General features: G+C 31.4%; 2 protein-coding genes across 2 annotated transcripts in view; both read right to left on the bottom strand.

The window, feature by feature from the left end:
• The window catches only part of LOC144853444 (protein O-mannosyl-transferase TMTC1-like), a 46,482-nt gene extending 31,863 nt beyond the window's left edge, over nucleotides 1-14,619 (bottom strand). The window contains exons 1-3 of the mRNA XM_078711143.1: nucleotides 14,592-14,619; nucleotides 13,488-14,016; nucleotides 3,949-4,126 (exon numbers count right to left, since the gene is read on the bottom strand). Of these exons, the coding sequence (XP_078567269.1) occupies nucleotides 3,949-4,126; nucleotides 13,488-13,867 (558 nt within the window). The 5' untranslated portion in view covers nucleotides 13,868-14,016; nucleotides 14,592-14,619. The remainder of the gene's footprint in view (nucleotides 1-3,948; nucleotides 4,127-13,487; nucleotides 14,017-14,591) is intronic.
• A 2,580-nt stretch (nucleotides 14,620-17,199) lies between these two features.
• Nucleotides 17,200-22,928, bottom strand: part of LOC144848587 (uncharacterized) — a 59,383-nt gene continuing 53,654 nt past the window's right edge. Inside the window, exon 43 of the mRNA XM_078705424.1 lies at nucleotides 17,200-21,588. Coding sequence (XP_078561550.1) covers nucleotides 21,330-21,588 — 259 coding nt within the window. The 3' untranslated portion in view covers nucleotides 17,200-21,329. The remainder of the gene's footprint in view (nucleotides 21,589-22,928) is intronic.

Consider the following 22,928-nt stretch of genomic DNA (forward strand, 5'->3'; position numbering starts at 1 on the left):
TGAGAGCATAATAGTAGGTTAATTAAAAAATAGAAACCGGTTTTTATTATTTTATTCTGATAAATACCAAATTTCGTTAATTTAATTATAATGTACTGCAAATAACTACACTAATTTTATTCTGTCTTATTCATTTAATTTCAATGTGTGATCATTTATTTTTTTTCTGCAATGCGGCCTACATATGCAACACAAATAAACCTCACGTACAAGAACAATGAAACCTGTAAAATTAAATTATTATCTGACTATAAATAATGTGTGTATATTACGTACTAAATGAACTACTTTTAAATAATTTATGTTTAAATATGCCTTTTTTATTACATCAAATTACCTGTTCAACTATACAATAAATAATTTTTGCAAATAAAACACTATATAACTTTCATATTTCAAGGTTATTTTATTATTCAATTAGCTATTAAACATCTAAGAATAATAGATAAAGAATTTAATAGTTGAAATAAAGTGGACTGAATCAATATTAGACAGACAGTATTGGTAAACATGAAGCATCTTCTTAAAATATTCTCTTTAAAATTGTCAAAATAAAAATAAAATAATGCATAAAATGATAGGTAGCGAGGAATAAAGTTTTGCTTTCTTTTGTTTAGAGCAAAGTCAGCTTTTATTTTGGGACAGCAAATGAAGGTAGGAAAATTTGACAGTTGCGAAACTTGGACGGAATGCACGAGTGCGTCAGTCTGATAAATATACTACCCGACTAATTACCAATGCTAGACCTCCTAAAGGGTTATGTTCAGCAACCTGCGTATATGGCCTGGTGAAGTCTGATGAGAAGAGGTACAATTATTCTTTTAAGTCTCTATCTTGGCAGCATTTTCTTGTGATTTATATTGGCTCAATTTCACAATGGGCCAATTAAGCAAGTTCTGAAGCTATACTAGGCCGTGTCAAATTATTTTACTAATACTTTTTAGAATGTCTGTTCTAAATGGATATTACAATAACAAAAAAATGTACACCAGTTCAATACACCATACATTGTTCAATTATCATTGGCAATTAATAGTTTTAAAAAAGATGATCCTAAAAAGAAATTTTAAAATTGAGAATATCAAATTTATAATTTTAGAATATATACCAGTTGTTCAACAAAACCAAGAAATGAGAAATAAAATGTAATGATTTTCAATTAATTCAATGGGTTACTGCACTTTGATCATAAACGTTACATTTATAAGTCGCATGACATTTGAAAATCAATTTACCAAGAGCAATGTGTACTTTAATGCAATCAATTTTTATATTACAAGAATAGAAAATGAAAAGGAAGTAATGTACGCCTACAATACACCATGAAGGAAATATCTACATATATATTTGTTTCATGAGTACACTAATTTACTTTCAGAGATGAATTTACATACAATCATTGTTCATTTCATAAAGAATGTTTTGTACCTTTGTATATTTGTTACATTTTCTGGTTTCGCAAAAAGTTCACAAATTCTACAGTTTAAACAATTCTCAGAGTTCTACCAGAGCTATACACAGAATATATAGGTCAAATCGTCACCAATACAGCTATGGCTTGGCGCCCTTTACCAGTAATTATGTAAGAATAGTAAGCCAAACTCGAAGACTGACTGACCTTGAATTTCTATCTAGATAATGGGCACCATTTACATGATATCCATCATGGAATGATGTACGCATGCTCACATCTAGAGTCTAATTGTCTACCACTTGCCGCATTGCGTGTGAAATCAAGGTCAGAAACCATTAAAATGTTTAATTTTCTTTAGAAAACTAAAGGAATCTTTCCCGTCCTGGTTTACTAGAATGACTAGAATAAATCGTGTTTAAATAGAATAGAGTGTTCTATAGAGTAGAAGTATAAACCATTCTGACGTGCATTATTCTTCTATGTCTAAAGTTTTTAAATGTATTGCGATAAAAATAAAGAAACAAAAAGTGAAGTCAAGATTCCGGCAGTTTTCATTTTCTATCAGTGCAATTAATGATTGGAACGACTTACCAGAGAAAGCAGTTATGGCACCAACTATTAATAAATTTAAATCAGAGATTGAGAGTTACTAGACAAACCATCCACTGAAGTTCAACCCATATAGGAGAACGTGGAAAGGAACATCCAGAGGGGCATATAATCACTTGCTTTAAACCCAACAACAAAGTAAACAAAGTACAGTAAGTAAATAAGTTGGAGGGGTCCAACAATTGAGAGTAATTTCTTCTCCTAAATTTGTTTAAAGGGAACCCATGTATCAGTAACATTTTAAACGCCACACTAACAATCCAACAAAATTGTAATGCTGTTTATGTGAAATATTTCAACTGAACTTTTTTTTATTAGGTTTCAGTATTAATTTGATTGCTGATGGTTAATAAATTAAGTTGTATGATGTTGGATTGAACTTTCCAAATCAAAACTTAATCGTGCATTACTGACGACACATTTCTTGTTCGATATCTCTACTTGATTACTTTTGCTGATGAAAATTGACTGCACGCTAAATTTAGTCATTTTCAGATTGTTTTATTATTAATACTGTAATATAAATACATTTTTTTTTTCAATGTACTCGATATTTTTTAAGTTGATATATCGTTTAGTAAGCATCATAATGATTAAATTTAATATGTATCATCTAAGCGAAGATTTGCAGTAACATTTTCAACTTCAGAACGCTCTTAGTCTTATTTTAACGGTGATGCTTATATGAATTTCATGCTTATAACAAAACCACAGGATTAATTATACTACAAGTAGTAAAGTGAATTTTCGATGTTTGGCTATTAAAAAATACAACAAAGAATAGTGTCTATCTTCATATTCACAGCAGTAGTGGATGTTTGATAGCAAAAAATGTTGTTAAAGCATATTCTTCAGTACTACTATTTGTTCTTTGCTGCGTCAACAGACACCTTTTTTTCAAAATACTTAACTTTCTAGGACAATTCCTATGCAATAGAAATATTTATATAATGAGCAAACGCCTCTCTCTCTTTCTCTTGACAGTAGTATAGCCCCATACAGTAGTCCAGAGCAAGAGTACACATTCTGTATGTATGAGCAATGACAGAGAGTTAAGAATAAAATATGGACACTAGGAAGATGCATTTGGCACTCCTAGACGTGATATTCATTTTAAAATTTTAAATTTGTTCCAATTTCTCGCCTACCTACACTTTTTCAAATCCTACAGAGAAGATTGATCGATTTTTAAAGACGACAAGACGAAACTGGAAAGATTATCTTTCCTTCCAGTCTGTAAAATAGATCTCGGTCTGTTAGCTGTCATTGAAAATTACAATTAAAGTTAAATTGCTGACGGTTTTCTCAAAATGTTACTTCTGATGTTATAAAGTGGGAGCTGTTGCGAATAATTTTATAGTCGGTAAATTATTGCTATACTTCTAATTACAACTTGTTTATATGCACACAACTTTAAACTTTCTAGTATATTCCTGAAACGACATTGTAAATTACACTACAATTGATAATTGCTACAGATATGTAAAAACCAATCAACCAACGCATTGTAAATTACCAAGCTATCAGACAAACTTTAATTAAAGTACTATAATTTAAATTCTGTAATTAGACTTCAACTAAAACGATTTCGCATTGAGCGAATAATATTCCCACATGGACCAAAAGCCACAGAACAATATAATGAATATTGTTTAAGGTGGTACAATCACATGATATGATGAATTCAAATAACCAAATTAAATATAACTTATTGGCAATGGGATATGATGTGTATTGATTGCGGTTATCAACTTTACACAATCGGTATGAAATCGCAACCGGCAGACAAATAAAATGACCGACAGATTAGCGTCCATCATTTAACTGGTCAATTGTAAACTAGTAAAATCAGTCAAGCATGAAACCAATTTAAATTTGACTTTTAAAACGCATGCAGTTTACATTTTCCACTTGGATAGACTTACCGCTTCAGTGTGTATCGGGTGCGTGGCAAAGAGTAAACCGGCGATGAACGATGCTTTACTGTCGTGAAACAGTAGTTCGTTAATACAATGCGTAAAGAGACAAGAGACAATCATATGTAGAACAACATTTGTTAAATGGTACCCAAAGGGGTCGAGTCCGCCGAACATGTAATTCAACCTGAAAAATATCAATTGAAACAAGTGTTACTTTGACAGTTTAATTTCCTTTTCGTCATGAATACATGATATTTGTATGAATACATAATTATGTAGGGTAGTAAAGTAGAACATATAGAAAAACCAATACGAATATTCTGCATATGAACGAGTATATATATTATAATATACTGTATCCCATTCTTGAGTTAATCCTACCCTTAATTTACACTATAAATTCAAACATAAAACTATTAGACATTGTTTTATAAAGTATCAATATATACGTCAACATCTAATGTTCACTAAATTTTGTACCCAGGCTATACTCTGGGCCGTAACCACCAGTACGGTTGGTAAGGTTTGAACCTGACCAGCTTTTGACAGAGGCCTTTAACAACCCAGTGGCTTGAACAGAGATTGTTCCATTTTCTTGCGTAAACCGCACCACTTTATTTCTTGTGGCTACATCACTAATACTACGGTAGGTCATACAGTAGTATTGTGAATAGTATTTTCTAGAAAAGAAAAATGGAGCTACTTATTCACACACTTTCAGCAGTTATTTATTTATTTTCTTTACAACGTAAAACATTCTGTTTATGTTTATCCAAATAAATCCATTTGCTCATAGAAACTGTCATTTGACAGTACTTTAAACATAGTACAAAGCAGGTGTTACTGTAGTTGTGTGGATGATATATGAGGTAAGATATATGAAACCAGGTTGTACAAGAAAAAAGTGCGAAAGTTATGATCCTCTTGACATGCAAAAAATGTGGGAAGTTGTAAGTTGGCCGAAATTCAAAGCATGAAATAAGTCTGGAAACTTGAACTATGCTAGTACAGTACCAACAGTAGGAACTGATTGATTTTGGAAACAGCATGTTCAGTACCAGGCTAAAGATGATGGCATTCATGTTTGAAGTACACTTTAACAATTAAACAACAATTTAATTCAATAACAAATTAAAAAAATTATTGACTAGCTGTGTTCACACACAGATAATTATGCATGCATAGAACTGATTGGCTTTAATCCAAATAATATCCAAGTTACAACCGAAAGTACTTGTGTGATCAGTTACTCTCTTACATTTAGTGTAGTTAACTCCCATAAAACATGCACCTACGATACAACACTTACTTCCCACCATATTACAGGACGAATATTAGATATTTTAGATAACTAGTGTATTTTTGCATTTGAAAGCTAAGCCACGAGACTGACTATATTTTAATTCCATTAAAAAGAGCGTGCCCACATAGCCAATGGTGTTTGTATGAGATAATGAGATTTTTTCTTTTAATTCTTGAAATTAATTTAATGTACAAATACATTCATGCATACATACATTAACCCCATTATTGCAATAACAAATTTAGAATTTTTTTTACACACATTATTGTAGTATGCAAGACACGTTCGAGAATAAATTGATAGGTGTTATAAGTTATTTGTAATGAAAGTTATAGACAGAGAATTAAATCTTAAATTGAAAATGCATGCCTGAGTGAAGAAGAACTTTATTGTTTCTGTTTTAAATCCGAATATAGTACGTGTTAGGATGAAGAGCTAAAAACATATACATACATACATACATACATACATACATGGTATAGTAAATAACATTGTAACCCTGTAATTCTGGTTGTAAAAAGCAAGTTCATGAAAAGGCCCGGAGTATTAAAGTTTGCAATATTAAAATAGAGTTTATATAAAGGTTAGAGTGTGAACTAAGTGCCTGAAAATAGAGACTTTTAGAATTGAGTGAACGTGAACGAAGTTCACTTCACGTCCACATAGGTCGTAGTCGACTGTTACTCGTCGACAGATATATCAACGTTTAGATTAAGTGGACATTTACATTAACATGCCAGTGAACGTAGGCCATAATGACTATAGGATCATTTGACTTTGTAATCTCTAGAAGCGCTCACCCGTGGAACGTTTTCACCATGCTGGTCCCAGACTCACATTGGTATATGATAGGTTGTCTATCCCTGTGGCTATCAACTGGGTGGGAGGTTTAAACAATGTTTCACACATATATATAGCTTTATTCACACATGTAGGCCAGACAGTGTGAATCAAGGACTATTTGCTGTGAATATCCTACTTCAATATACAAAGCACATTACACTACTATCACTCTAATGAATAATGATGAGCTCAGTGATCATAAAATATTAAAAAGTTTATAATTCGGTTTGTAATCTGAGCTGGAGCCTAGGGGATTGCCATTTCCACAGTAGTTTCAGCTTTCTCATATTGATTTCAATAGGAATACCTAATGGTAATTTGAACCACAGATGTTACACAATATATTTCCGAAAATAATACAATACAGTACATATAGTTATCACCTAGCTACTACAGTAAGTATGTCCCAATTTTGATTAGGTTTAAACCAAGGCAATCTAACAATAGGACACTGAGCTCGCCTTGCCAAGATAGTCTTTTGATCTTATGTCTGCTGCGGCAAATAACAACAGTCCTGTACTATACTCTCCGCGGCATGCAGTGTCTATTACGGGGCATGGAACTGGTTGTGTCCCAGCCATAGATAAACCCTTTGATTTTCAGATATAATTCAAAATATACAGTAGTCTGTAATGTGTAGGAGAAATATAATAATTTAAGCTAATTTAGGGGGTAGTCTTTCTAGAATTATAGTATCAAGAGATATGTTGTTAAATTATGTGATATAGATACATCTGAGAATAAAAGATAAGGGGCAGAGTAGGACTAATTTAAATCCAAGTTGTAATTCCATATGAAAATGAAAAACGGTTTGTATTACACTTGCTTTACAGTAACAATTTAAAATCTATTAGGCCTATTTGATGTATGGTATTTGAGCTCAGCAACATGTTGTTAGATTGTCTTGCTTAGACTAGTAGTACCTGAAAGTCACCTAGTGGGCAATGTGTACAATATCCAGGCATATTGTAAAGCAGGATTCACTAAAGTGTAACTGCAAGAAACCCAAAAGCATGAAAGTGGGTATATGGTTTGTTTAGAGGCTTATGGAGAGGGGTGTTCAATGTATTTTTTACTGTTCGAGTATATCTCGCTCTTCGAGGAGAATATGGCATTTGTTGGTTTATCCAGGTAAGTTAGGCAATCAATAAAACTGCTATTCAGAACACCAAAGAAATCGAATGACAATCACAATCAGGTGATCTCCTTCTAACAATTGTACAGATTCACTGTAAAATATGAAAATTCACTTATTCAACCATAAAAATAATATATTAATACTTATGTACCATACAGTTTTAAAATATCTAACCACAGTATATAGTATTAGAAAATCGAAGTGAAATACTTAATGAAATAAAAAAAGTATAAAATAAATTTCTGAAATATTGGTTACTCGTGAATTTTTCATAGAAATATAGTATCATCTTTCTTTTCAACATTAAATTACTCTTTCTTTTGTTGTTTTTCTATTTTGCTTCCTTTTTGTAATCCAACACAAAAGCAGGCATTTCTATAGCACACTAAATGAATAATAGTCATAAAATAATACAATATGTTCATGGTTGGTATATCTTTATGTGTTTACTTACTGTGTACTACGCATAACAATAGATTTAATTAATATTGAAAATACTATAAAAGCACGAAGGATTCACATGTAATTTTGTACTTTTTATCTATTATTGATTTCTACTACATGCTTTATAATAGATGTTTAAAAGAGAGGATTGCTTTAATATTGATTTTCCCATGTATTATCTTTTTAACTTCTTTTTATGAATGCCTTATTGTTTTTATTTAACAAAACATGTGGAATATTAAATCAATAATTTTATTATCTTTATTTTTATGAAAAGTTGTATAGCTTTTTAAGAACTTTTGATACATTCTTTTTATTGGCTGGCTAGAATACAATAGATCCAGCCTGCAATACTGTACAATGTCATAATTACTGTTCTAATGACACATCTGAGTGTATCCCTGTCATTTGATTGGCTAATTTCATATCATGTGCTGTTCATTATTAAATCTAATGCACGATACTATAGTTCTATTAAATAGTTCTGTTGCACGTTCAGCTTTTTGCAGACATTTTTTACATACTCCTCTTTTGAAAGATGTACCAGATGTGTACACTGGAGTCTCCAGTAATACTGTAAGTCTTTATCAAAGAAGACTTGTTCTACCATCAGAACTAAGAGAGCCTTGAACCTTTTGCCGATTATGTGGATACTGTTTACAGAGGGCACCTTGCCTCAACCACACTCTACTTTTTAAAACATACAGTAGTGTGCAACATGGCAGAAATAGGAGGGATATAATAAACTAAGCTAATTTAGGGGGTAGTCTTTTAAGATGGTACCAAGAGATATGTTGTTAAATTATGTGACATAGATACATCTGAGAATAAAAGATAAGGGGCAGAGTAGGACTAATTTAAATCAAAGTTGTAAGTCCACATGAAAATGAAAAACGGTTTGTATTATACTTGCTTTACAGTAACAATTTAAAATCTATTAGGCCTATTTGATGTACAGTATTTGACATCCTTTGAATTCCTTCATACACACAGTAGAGCAGGCTGGTCTCAAATACCCTTAGGGTTAAGAGAAGCTGTCACACAAAGCTGTTGCCACTGGTGAACTTTGTTATGAAGAATAGAACATAGGTCTTGAGTTGAAAAATGGAATTAGACATATTATAATAAGTTTTATTTTAGTAGTGCATAGGCCTACAAAAAGAGAATTAAAAAACTGCATGCCTACGAGTGTAACGAAATAATTTAATGCTTCATGTGACATAAAACATGGCACACATGAGAGTTCCAGGGTCAGGAACTTGCTCAGTAAAACAGGGTGCACAATGTCCTAAAATTATACGCACAAGAAGTTTTTAGCACTCGGTATATTTTGTCATTACTGTGCACAGTTGACATTTTTTGTGAGAAATTAATCGCATCTGACGCAGTACTGTGTACGTATGAGATTTCCTCAAAGGCACCTTAGTACCAGAACCTGCACAAACTATTAGGCATGCACTGTGCTATTTCAGCCAGCATGCTTAGCTGGAAGAAATAAAGAATTATAGGGACTAATCTGAGGACACAATAGGAGACACATCTTAAGCTCTGTCTACACTATCAAACTTTATGTGACAAAAAATGTGATGTACCCATATATGGACATGATGATGTCATATCACTACGATATTTGGGTATATCACTACCATATTTTGGCACACCACACTTGTTTTGTCAAAATAATTTGATAGTGTAGACAGACCTTTAAATTGCTTATTTGAATCCATAAAACAATGTTAATCAAAGCACTATACTTATTCTACATTACAATAGAAATTAATGGATTATATAAACTCGGCTAGACATAAATATTTATTCTTCAACAATAAAAATTAATGATATAGACAGCTGCAAACATGTAAAAATATAACAAGAATGACTGAAATATGCATAATAACAATAACATTGGTGGCAAGTGACATTAAACCATAGGCATTTTAGGTTGCCCTTTACATGACAACATGCAATGAGACAAATGCTGTAAAACCATAAGCCAAATTTCTATGAATAAATAAATGTATGAATATAAAATTTATTTTTCACATGGTTAATTTTAAATTCTTTTGTTTGATGTTCTTACAAAATTGTTATAAACAGGTGTTAGTCAGCTTCAAATGTAAATTAGTATCATATGAGAAAACACAAATGGATTTCTAAAATATGAAAGAAAGGAATAGGTTTTGTGTAATGTATGGTGTTGTTTTGAGCTCTGGGAGAACAGTCTAAACAACGAAAAAACAAAGAAATAAGGGCATTGCTAAAGTTTTAAAACTGAGCTAACACCCAAAACCTCTGTGCAAACCTCCTCCAATCAGAACTACAGTATAAAGAAGACATTTTCTATATAGATGCACAAGTTTTATATAAGTCAGTGGTTTCTACTACTGTATATCGGTTTGCTTTGAGAGTTGTATGGGAGAACATTCTAAACAACAACATTTTCTAATAGAAGGAGAAATTTTCTAATAGAAGGAGAAATTTTCTAATAGAAGGAGAAATTTTCTAATAGATGCACCAGTTTTACTTTAGTCAGTGGTTTCTAGTCTTTAAAGAAAATAATATAGAGATATTGTTATTTGCTTTGAATAAATATATATATAAAAAATAGATAATTAAACAGAAATATAGTATAACAATATTAGAATCCTACAGCTTTACGTTTCACTGTAATGTGACTATTACTGATTAAAGTAATAACGCTTAATAAGACAGACAGATGGTGTTGATAATAAGTAGTATCACTGCTATAGAGAAATCAACGGCCGATTTTTAAAAATCAAATCCTTTATAAATAGAATGACTGATTACAGCTTCACCGACTCAGGCTTGCATAGATTTAATATTGTATTGTCCGCTGAAAATGAATTAATAAATTATCTTGAACCGACAATCACTTTTTTAAGCATTGTTGTTTTATAATAATCATGGGTTTTTCAAATTTGAATTAATATGGAATATTATATAGTATGAGTGTGACTCCAAGACAGTAAACAGATTTTTAAAATTTGAATCCCATATACTGTATACAAATTTAGAATATTATGGTATAAAAATATTTGTACCACATACAGTATATACAGTACAATAATAGTACAGTATGTTCAAATCTTTAAAAAAACATTAAACAAATTAATTTAACATTACTTTTTATGGGTGTCATGTCAATAAATATTTTTTAGGGAAAATTAGGATGATTTGAGCACTTCCAATGTAATGATGGTGCAATAATTCTATTGGTTGAAACATTTTTTTGGTGCATTTTTAAAGTTATTTATAAAGTCTCACCATCCTCTCCTGCCTCTACCAAATATCATTTCATTAAACGTGTAACAGTAAACATTTACTCATTTAAATTCCTTAAAATTGTTCTTAATATTTAAGAAAGTATTACATTACTTATTTTCTTCTAGACCTAAAATCTGACATTTAAAATCTCATGATGTGCCTTGATTAAAAATATCTTCACAAACACAGTACCATGAATAAAGAACATTCAACAAAGTGCTTTTATATATCGATAGCTATTATCTAATTATCAAACGTTTATTGATAAATGTTGAAGTGTCTAAACGAAAAACGAGCTTAATGCTGTTTACATGACAAGAATACAAATCAAATACATTCTTGATTTGATATGTACTTGAAGGGTTATAGAATTTATCTATGTTCAACACAGAGAGCGTGTTAGACATAATTCACACAAAGCTAGTGTAAATAATGTGTACTGTGTAGAGATAGCGTCGTGAAGTAGTTTGTGTCATGATATGAGTGTAGTAGGTCCATTTGATTTGATGGTGGGTAGAACATATTTACTGGGTGAAGGGGCATGGTTCAAAGAAGGATTATTGTCTTCCAACGACAAAAAAATCAGGTTTCAATAAAATCCTGGTAGTAGTCAATGTTTGTTTTGAATGTAGCCACATTTGAAACAGTAAATTACACAAACCAACAGCGGTGTTGGTAGTCTATGAGTGTCGTTTACTGGATAAACCGAAAATAATCATCTCTCTACGAAAAAAAGAAAATCCGTTGAGCACCTCTATAAATCAGGTATTCCCACCAGCAACCAAATTGTCATCAGTGAGCATCATCCTACAAAGTTTCTTACAGTAGTTGAGTTCTTTCTATGTAGTATGCGATATTGGGTAAAGGAAAAATAGAACATACGCACAGAGAAATCTTATTCTCATGGTTACAGTAAAAAAGAATAGCTAGTTTAAAATTGTTAAAAGCATTCCATTATACAAAAGACTGATGATAAATGGTATGAATTTTATAACAAAGAAATTGTAATTTAATAGTAAAATAAATCCATTTTTAAGTGTCAAAAGCATTTAGGTTCTACAGATATTTAATTGGATTTGTATTGAACTACAAAATTAATATTCTTCTAGGTAGCTCATAGATTTTAGCTTTTTTAAATAGATTATAGACACATTATATTTTTAATGGAAAGAAAGAATATTTATATATTGTATTTAGTTATTGGAGATAACTATGGTGTTGATTATTAATATTTTAAAGAATCAAAAAACATAATTTTTAAAGTTTAAAATGTTTAATCTACATCTATATCTCCTTTTAAAAGAACTATTTTGTTTGATATTAAAGAAAATGCTTATGGAATTTGTTTTATATCAAAATACCATATTTCTTTAAAATTAGATAATGATTTAATAATGAATATAATTTAAAATCAAATCTCAATTTATGGTACATTTATCTAAAAATACAACATTCTTAACCAAATCGATTTACAGTAGAAGAAAATCTATGATTGGAGATATGATCATAACTGTCACGTTACTAGAGTTTTCACACTCTGATAGAAATCGTCTCACACCTTGACTTCCTGATAATCAGACAAGATATTTATTTTCATTTTGGAAAAAAAAACAGATAAAATTGTTTGATTTTGGTTGCATTTTCATTTTGGATAAGTTAAGAAGATCTACTGTTATACAGCAGGGTTTGTTCGGAACTGGTTCACCGAGGTGAAAATTAGGATATTACTGGTGGTGGAGTAGTGCAGTTTAACTACAATTACAGTTCTTACTGTATTTGTCATATATCATGAAAATCTTCAGTTTGAGGATAATCCCACCCATAACTTATGCTAAATTCAGAGACAAGATCCATTGTTAAAGCAATTCAAATCCCACAAATGTTTGCAAAATTCCATACCCTAGCCCGCAGTATTAAATGGTATGCAGCAGTGATACATTGTGAACCACAGATCTGTGTTCCAGACCTATGTAAATTACTGTAGGATAAAACAGACATACTGATACCAGGGAGATGTAAAATATTATTATTATTTTACATCTCCCTGTGATACTGATAGTTGTTGTGTTCTCACGAAAATGTGTTCTAGTTCAGACACTTCATTATTGTATAGTGTCATTTCAAAATATTAATAATCAATATACTGTTAGTTAGTGCTCTCACCAACAATTTATTTAACACAACTAAACAATGACACAATGTTGGTTTTTGGTATAAAATGTGTTAACTGTGGATACAGTATTCCTGACTACTGTTAAACTATTAGACCCTATTAGTTACTACACCGGATAGAGACACTGACAAATTGTATGTCTGTACTGGCAGTGTTTTAGTGTACAATGCAGAAGAAGTACTACACAACTTCCATTGTAACAATAAGCATTTCCCTGTGTCTGAATACACTTGTTTCTTCTTCTGTAGTTTATAATTTGACCTTGCTATCAACATCGCACACCAATAAGCCATCTGCACCTGTGTGAACATACTGTAGGATAAATGTTTTTGAAGTATAAATAGAATAAAATACATTACCTGAAAGTGAGTGTACAAAGTGGCCTATATGACTTATGACTCATATTATCTTGCATGGACTTCCCCCAAAAATCATTGTGAAAAATGTTACTTAAAGGAGTGGATGGCCGCACATCATCATTGTTCTTTATCGCAAAGATATCATCGTGAACTAGTCCTCCATTAAAACTATTTACGTAACAAAATAATGCGGCAAGTAACACTAGAAACTGGTAGACGGTGAAAGAACAATCTGGCAAGCAAAAACTGGACTGGACTTCGTTTGAACTACAGCACACGGTTTGAGGTTTTATCTTAGTTCCTCTGCGATGAACACGATTATTATTGTTGTTGTTATTGTTATTATTTTGCATGATGTTTGGTCGCTTGTGAACCGCCATACTTGTTAAGAGATATGACACTCAAACTGTCAATGATAAAATAAGATTTCTAATTTTCCAGACCAATTGCACTGTGTTCACCAATGTTTATTATTAAGCAACACACAATGACCAAATTTGCAATAAAACATCTTGATGACAATTAAGATCTGAAAAAAAAAAACCAAAGTGGTTGCAAATATTTATGAACACTGATAAATCACTGTCTATAATTGGTACAATGTTGCAATTTATTCTGTAGCATCAGAAATTCTTTTCTTTATTTAAATAGGTCTGTCAAAAATAGATACCAAATACTAGATAGTTAATAGTAGTATATTTTAGCTGTCAGTCAAAAGTGAGAAGCATAGCCTACATACATTCTCTTGTCTTTATAAAAATCGAGATTTAAATAATAGACAAAACAAATCACAATATAACTGTATGCAACTTTACTTCTAAACAATACATAAGATGACATAAGCTACCCCGGGAATCCATTGGTATTCAAAATACCGCCTGTGGCTGAAGTATCAAAGTGGGTCATTCGTGCATGGTCAGCAGTGCCAAACCAAATCAATTTACAACCCCGGAGGCTTAGGCTATCGCCGTACCCTACGTACGATCGACTCACCTTGCAATTCTAGAGTATGTGCTAAAGATGCACACACAAGTAAATCTACAACAATATATTTGTTTCTTTAGTTTTTCTACTGTAGATGATATCGGCCTTCAAATTCCTTACCTCTTTATTTACATCATATCATAGCGAGTTCCACACCATCTCCATCCATCTACCGCTGTGACACCTTTGAAACTGAACGTGTTTGTTTACATTTTTATTTACATGCCAGGTAGTGCGCCGCCAACGTTTATTATTGAGAACTAACTTTCTGCATGCTGTTAAGTAACGTATAGTGTGTGTACATGAGGTATAAATACGTTGTCGGTACTTTTGACCTGCTTATTCGTATAATTTATACGAACATTTAACATTTAACAATGTATGAACGCGGAGGACGCATTTTATTAAGTGGTGTTAGGATATGATATAAGAAATAATAATGTAGTATACCGTACGTATCAACATGCAACAGAAAATAAAATAAAACCTAGTTATTAATATAAGGCCTCTGCTATTATTCATTTATACGCGGGTAATTATTCATAATGGGCGGCCAATATCTGAATTGTGTGTGATTTACTTGTTAGGTTCTTATCGGCAAGCCGGTGTACCTTGATCATTGATTTTCTCATGGCTTCATGCAAGTGTGATAATAAATTCATCACACATCGCTAGATCCGTATAATTTATTAAAGCCCCAATCATGTTTCGCCCTCTCTATGGAGATCCGCGGCGCGGCATGGGAGACAGCTAAATTCACTAAAGCATTAAAAGCCGTCCTTGTCTTGTAACGGTATTGTCAATTTATGTCCGATGCCGGTACTACTAATTTCGTCTGTCGATACTATTGTGAGATGATGATCTAACCTCGGAATTTCCTAATTTAAGTCTCCACGTGGATGAACTATATATTCTTCTCACAGTTTTTACCGGGTCTGGTTGATGTTTGAAAGTTTGGTGTCGGTTAGAAGACCGAGGCGTAAAAACAGGTAGAGAGAAGAGAACGATTCGATGACTAATTGAGTCATTTCATTTTCGTCCCTTTAAAAAAAATTTCTTTGTACAATATCTGTATCTCCGTAACGTACAAACACCATCTCTGGTTATCGCGCACGTTGGTTGCAATACGCAACATGCAAATGTTTTCTGTCAGCACCGCAACGAATATTGCCTTCAATACAGACAACATGAAACAATGACGAAGGAATTAGCTTATTAACATGTCTATCCCTCTAAGCAATCGCTTTAATTAGTTAATATTTTGATAGATCATACTATTTTTTAAATCCCTCATGCATCCCTTTCACACAGGTAGACCGTCGCCATAAAATCGACTACAAGAACACATTCCCTGTCAGTTGTGCGTGTTTGATGTGTCTTTTGCTGGCCTTTTGATGTTTAGCGCCTTAAAGCTCTGACTACACTTTCAAACTTTGTATGACAACAAAATATGGACATGATGTCATATCTGTACCATATTTGGGAACATCACACACATTTTTTTGTTAGACTATTTGATATTGTAGACATAGCTTTAGACCATCTCTCTGATGGTGATTCATTTGTTGTAATAAATAGAGCGTTAAGTCGATAATTAAAAGGTGATGATACAAAGAAAAGATAGTTTGAAACTCATGTTACATCAATGTTGACCAATATTAATACACATTTCTCCTATTAAGGGACACCTACCCAGCAGTTCCTGAATAGAGGTGTTCCAAATAAAAGGAGGAAATAGAGAGTTACGGTACATTTGAATTAATAACTCGCTATGACGTAAGAAAACACAGCCCAGGAGAGGTGTACTAAAATCGATGCTAGGCCTACGTCATCAAAATACAAATTATCAAAGCAAAATACAACAGTACCGCTTTAGGTAGGTATACTAACCGAACGCTATCTTCTCCGTAACGTAACTATACATAGAGCTAATTACAAAAACTTATTTCCCCAGTGCTTTAACTGCGCATTAAGATTTCAACAATAACGATTTTAATACAAACGCCAATAATGTGTAATGCTCTCCGGCCTGGACTAATAACGCCGTCTTATATCACAGTAATTGAGGTAAAAAGCACAAGGACCTTGGTCCGATTCTGAAACCTCTCCTGGGAAATTTCCCCTTTATTATATAGGCCTAGTTCAGTTCAATGCAATACTGTACTACGAATACATTGCTCAAAATCGTTGGATGTCAGAAATAGGAATGAATCATTTTACCGGAGGCCATCGTCAGTGTTCTCTGGATGATAAGGGCAAAAGTTCGCTATAACATTCAATCTATGACAATGACTTGGATTTACCAGTACGTCGATTTAAAACCAGAAACAAACATTATTGTCTCAGTTAATACAATACACATTATATTAAAAGCTGATTTCTATATATTCGGATTATCCCTGTCACGTCACGCCCACGTGCAGTAGGTAACAACATCTCATTCATGAAACTATATTTTATACTATAGGTTTATAGTATCTCATTTCTTTATTTTCTCAAATGTTATATTATCGTAGTAACAGAAATAAAATGTTGATATAAAGTTTGCGGTACACCACGCATACTAGTTCTGAAAAGAACTGTTGAGTTTCTCGACGTTTCGATCAATATGCTTTGATCGTCCTCAGTAGTGAGAATGGAAAAGGAAATGAAAACAAATAGAAAGGTACTACCGTTACATCTAGACTCGTGTACTATTTGCAATCAAATAACGTTTGTTACATGCATATTAAGTTTCCTTAATCAATTTTATTTCATATAACATAATAAAACAATTATAAACATGAAATCTATAATTCAAATTTGTATGGACATGAAGAAAAACACACGATTAACAATATTAATACACATTCATATCGTAACTTTATTATTTGCTGTAATCATAGAAAAATAATTTATTAATTATTATTAAGTGGAAATAGGCCTACTGTGATAATTATTAAAATGTTTCATTATACAGTGCATTAATTAATCTGTAATTTTGTTTCAACTCTACAAAACTCGGTCAATTCCATTTTTAGCACCGGATGAGACTATAGGCACGGTCAACCGTGGGTGTAATTTAAATTGTCTATATGTACGATCGCCGGTGCCTATTATATTCACTTCCTTTAGCCCCAACTAATTAACGATTCTGTTGGTACCTTACTATATTATTATTAATAACGCACACATACAACTTTCACACTTCGTAACTTTACATCATATATAAACAGAATATTATTTTTCTTTAAACAAAATAATTAGACGAATGCATTTTATATAAAAATAGATTATTGTATTAAATAATATTATTAATAAAATAAATATTTTTGGAATGAATTTGATATAAGGCGTGGCCTATATTATACATATATCACAACGACACGCAATTAAACTTACGAAAATGAATGGGTTTTGTTAAAGGAAAATGATGTTCACAAAATTGAAGATGTATTGTTTTCTTTTAATGTAATGGAACTCTGACAACGACCCGCTTCAATGGTCATCAATTTGCACTTGTTTGCACTTTTAATCTTAAACTTACTAAAGACATATTGTAATCCAATATTTGTCTGTATGCGTACACATAAATTTAAACTCGACCAATGCTTCAGTAATAACTAATGAACACGGGGATATTGGCCAAATATCGTATTCATCTAAAATTCATATTATTTAGAGCATCGCGATATTTTCAATAGATTAGGAAGACTAACATAAAGCTGATGTAATCAACCAGAAGTCTATCAAAACATTATGCATTTATCTTCATTAACATTTCTAGAACACCAGTTTCATTTTCAATAACTAAGACTTATTATCTATCATTATGAGATGACAGAACATTATGGTAATTGATGAAAAATGAGTGTTTATGCACAGCGGCTTATAAAAAAAACCCTTTCGTAAGCTTAATACAGGTCTACCCATAGAGATATATAGAGTAATATCTCTATGTGGTCTCTACCAAACGGAAAGTTAAACGATACGAAATAAGATAACGAAATCTATGTGAAATTACGTTACGTTATACGATAACGTGATACAAAATTGAGTGAAATTGGTATTGGCCTTGGTAAAAGAAAAATTGTTCGGAAACTAACAGGCCTACGAAAGATAAACGTATCGTACCGGTGACGTTACGAAATAGGATAACAGAAACTATGCGAAAGTACGTTACGGTAAATACGATAACGTAACGTTGTGTGAAATTGGTAATGGATAAAAATGAGTCTTTACGCACAATGGCTTTGGTAAAAGAGAAAGTGTTCGAAAGATAACGTATCGTACCGGTGAAGTTAAAAATTAGGATAAAGGATACTATGCGAAAGTACGTTACGTAAATACGATAACGTAACATTGTGTGAAATTGATGAAAATTAGTCTTTACGTACAAGACTTTGGTAAAAGAGAAACTCGAAACGCACCGGTGACGTTACGAAATAGGATAACGTACACAATCCGGCGTTACGAAATACGATATTGCAAACAAAATTTACGTAATTTGGAGTTGAAACTATCTCGAATACACTGCTTTGCTGTCCATAATAAATAATGAATCAATTTTGTATGTAAATAATACTTTATTAATAAATATCATGTCAGTCATGGTTTGTTACGTCACACTTTGTAATACCTGACGATTATTACAAAGTGTGACGTAACAATTGTTCTATATCTGGTCGAACTTAAACTTAAATTCTTCCTGACTTATGTATTACTTTGTATTGTATTTATATGCAATTTTATTTATTAACAAACTAGTTTAATATTATATCATTGTGTATTTATATCATGTATGTTATATTGTGGAAATAAATTGAAAATTGAAATTGAAATGGTTTGGTGCAAGAAAATGTTTAGATCAACAAGTACAGATTGACATAACAATTATTAAAGAAACATATCAGAAAAAACCATTATAGATTTCTTTTTACTAGTTTATGACTATTGATTGATATTCATATTTGTATGAATATCTATATCATGACTGATTAAAAAATAACTAATATTTTCCGTTGAGGATTTGAGTCTACGAACTATCATCAATATATGTTATATTATTCTGTACAAGGTTCTATATATTGTCCCCAGTGTAATGAAAATCGTTGAAATTTATTAGCATTTTGACGGGAACTAGAAATTCTAGAACTTCGAATGAATGTCAATACTCTACAATATTAGTTTTCACCCTGCAATTTCTGTATGCAGTGAATGTAAAAATAAACACTTCTGCTATAAAGAAGGTTAGAAACTTTTGGAATTATGGTTTTTGTATCAAGAATACATAAAGTATTGATGCACAAGAAATAACATACATACATACATAAAAATAGTAATAATAAAATAACAGAATGCAAAAATTGTGGCATGTTATGTTTAGCACCCATTTGTGATAAAAGTTTCAATAGCGTGGAGTACATACTTTGCATATTTCACTTGGACACATTTTATACAGATCTCTCATTTGTGTAGGCCTACATATTATTTGCCCAAAATAACTTAATATTGAGATGAGCATAGTGTACTGTCTACTACAGTGAACATATATCCCAGTCAAAAATTACTATTTGTGCAAGTAACTTATAGTCACAAACAATAGTTTGTAACTAAATTTGTACCACAAATACAGAGGAGGTTGTTATTGAGATTTGACAGTATTGTATAACAGTAGTACTTTCTGGGTTTGTCACCTTTTAATGTTTTGTACTGTATTCTCATCAGCATTCAGGGTAAACGTTCAGCCTAGTAGCGTGTTAAACAGAAACAATATATTTTCAGATCTGTCCAATAAAGGGTAATAAACACAGATGACATATAGAAACTTTCATTTCCGCTCAGCCACAATTAATAGACTATAATATATGGTATACCAGATACCTTTAGGCCATTATAATAATTTAATTTAAGTTTGAATTTATAATTTAATATACATATAAATCTGAATTTAGAATAAACATTAGCATCATATCTACTTTTAATATTAATTTAGTAATCAGACAAGGCATTTTTTTTTAAAGATAAGAAATTTGCATTTTCAATATGTTGAAACAATTACGTTATTAAACAATGTTATTTTTATATAGATTTTTTTTGTATTTATATTAAAAAACATTACAATCTCACACATTCTAAAGTTTGCAGTCAACTATAAATCAAATAACAATCAAAATAATTAAATAAATTCTATTTAAGAAAATATATTGTATATACTGTACACAGCTATGAACAATATTGCTAATTGAATAATTTTAAGAACATACATTTGGAATATAAACATTTGGTCTGTATGAAGTATAAAATATGTTGTGGTCATGTTAACATTATATATCATACTCGCTTGAATAATCATCTTGTTGGTAAACTTTTTTTAAGGATTGCTGTCGTACGAAACAAGTTTACATAAAGTATCATATGCATATGCATATGATTGCAGTGGAACACCTCCTTTGGTCATCTCTATTCAGGGGACACACCTATTAAAGGGACACTTACTTGTAAAATAGATAAATAAAGGCAATATATGTTTTAACACTATGACCAACCTCTATTCAGGAGACATCTCTAATACGGAGACACTATACTGGGTCCAGAAGGTGTCCCTTTAATAGAGGTTTTACTTTATTACTTTGAATATTATATTATGTTTATGAGAAACTTAAATACAATTCTATAGCTCAATAGAAGGTGTATTGTAGGCTCTTTCAAGGCACTTTTGTGGGTACTCATGGGTACTTTTACCCAATTTAGGGGGAAAATTATTGGAACAAGACTCTTAATCAAACGAGTACCATATAGCACTTTTAATTTACAGGTTTAGTTAAGTTGCATGCACCATAAATCGGTGGGTAATATTACCATATAAATATACTATCTTCATACTGGTGGTTTTCCTTTGTATTTAAGTTCAACAAACTGATGTAAAATCTCTCCAAAACTGCGTCCAGGACGTTGAATGCTGGCCATACTGCCATGGCAAGATTCAATTGGCAAAATAGTGAAAATCAAGGTTAAAACAGCAAAGACGAGCATTATTATAGTTACAGTTAATCGTAGAGTTCTCTTGACTAGATACCAAGGGAGACGAACGTCAAACGGAAGTAGGTCTAGGAATGCGTTGGTTTTTACATGAAATCTGAAAGAGAACATTATCAAACAAACTTATCAATAATAATTTATTTAAGCTGGGTATACAACAATTATATATGCAGCATAATATACAGGATACAATCAAAGGTATAAAATAATTTTAACAAAAAATATTAGACAATTGAATATATAGAAAAACAAAACAGTGAAAAGGTATAAAGTAATTAAAACAAAAAATATTAGACAATTGAATATATAGAAAAACAAAACAGTGAAAAGGTATAAAATAATTAAAACAAAAAATATTAGACAATTAAATACAAAAAAAAATTCTTTGGCAAAGAGTGAGTTACTAATTTATTATTATTCATTGTATATTGGGACAAATAACAATAGTAATATGAAATATATAAAATAATTTTTGTTAATAATATTTTTATATAATTTATTATCATATTCTAAAGTTATGTCTACACTATCAAACTAGTTTGACACAAAAAGTCCATATATGGACATGATGATGTCATATCACTACCATATTTGGGCGCATCACACTTGTTTTGTCCAAATAGTTTGTAGGCAGAGCTTGAATGTAGACAAGTTTTGAAAATGCATCTTTTGCAAAGAATACATCTAATTTGCATGCTAAGCATGCCATTCAAGAAATTATCGACATTAGACTCTATTTAATGATTACTTGAGAAACATCATAAAGCTATTATTAGTAATAGATAATAAATATTCAACATTATTTTATAAATTTCTTCTTAATGTTCGCTTATTACCAGGATATATCAGAATAATCAATATATTATAACTAGTCCAAATTTTAATTGAAATATTTCCATATTTAAAAAACCCCTAAATTCTTGCTCAATTATGTAGGTAACTGGGCAGGTAGCATTGTTTATACCATCCTTAAATAAGCTTCGTTTCCACTTTGATATATTATCTCATCTCAAGTATTACAAATCTAGGGGGTTGCGCTGAGGGCCCATGCTCCCCCTTTTAAAATTTTAGCTTAGGGTGTTCCCTGAATAGAGGTTAGAAAATTTAACTTTTTGATATCTAATTTGTACCATCTATGTTATTATTAGCAAGATTAATTAAATATCATTGAGTGGGAACTTCTTCGCCCGTCCTTAAATACCTAACACTGAAGTATTTTTACACTGATTTTAGTAGTGCTTTTAGCTGGGCTCATTAAAGAGAATGGTAAACAGACAAACTGAGAGACAGACAAACCGACAGATAGACAAACATACGTTCAATGGTTGAAACAAGACCTCATTGTTATATTTTTCCAATATGCAGTATAATATGTATAATAGAATTGTTTACAATTAATTGATTACATTATATAATATAATAAATTTAAATGTATAA

The sequence above is a fragment of the Antedon bifida genome, chromosome 1 (genome assembly GCF_963402885.1).
Source record: "Antedon bifida chromosome 1, ecAntBifi1.1, whole genome shotgun sequence".
Taxonomy (NCBI): Eukaryota; Metazoa; Echinodermata; class Crinoidea; order Comatulida; family Antedonidae; genus Antedon; species Antedon bifida.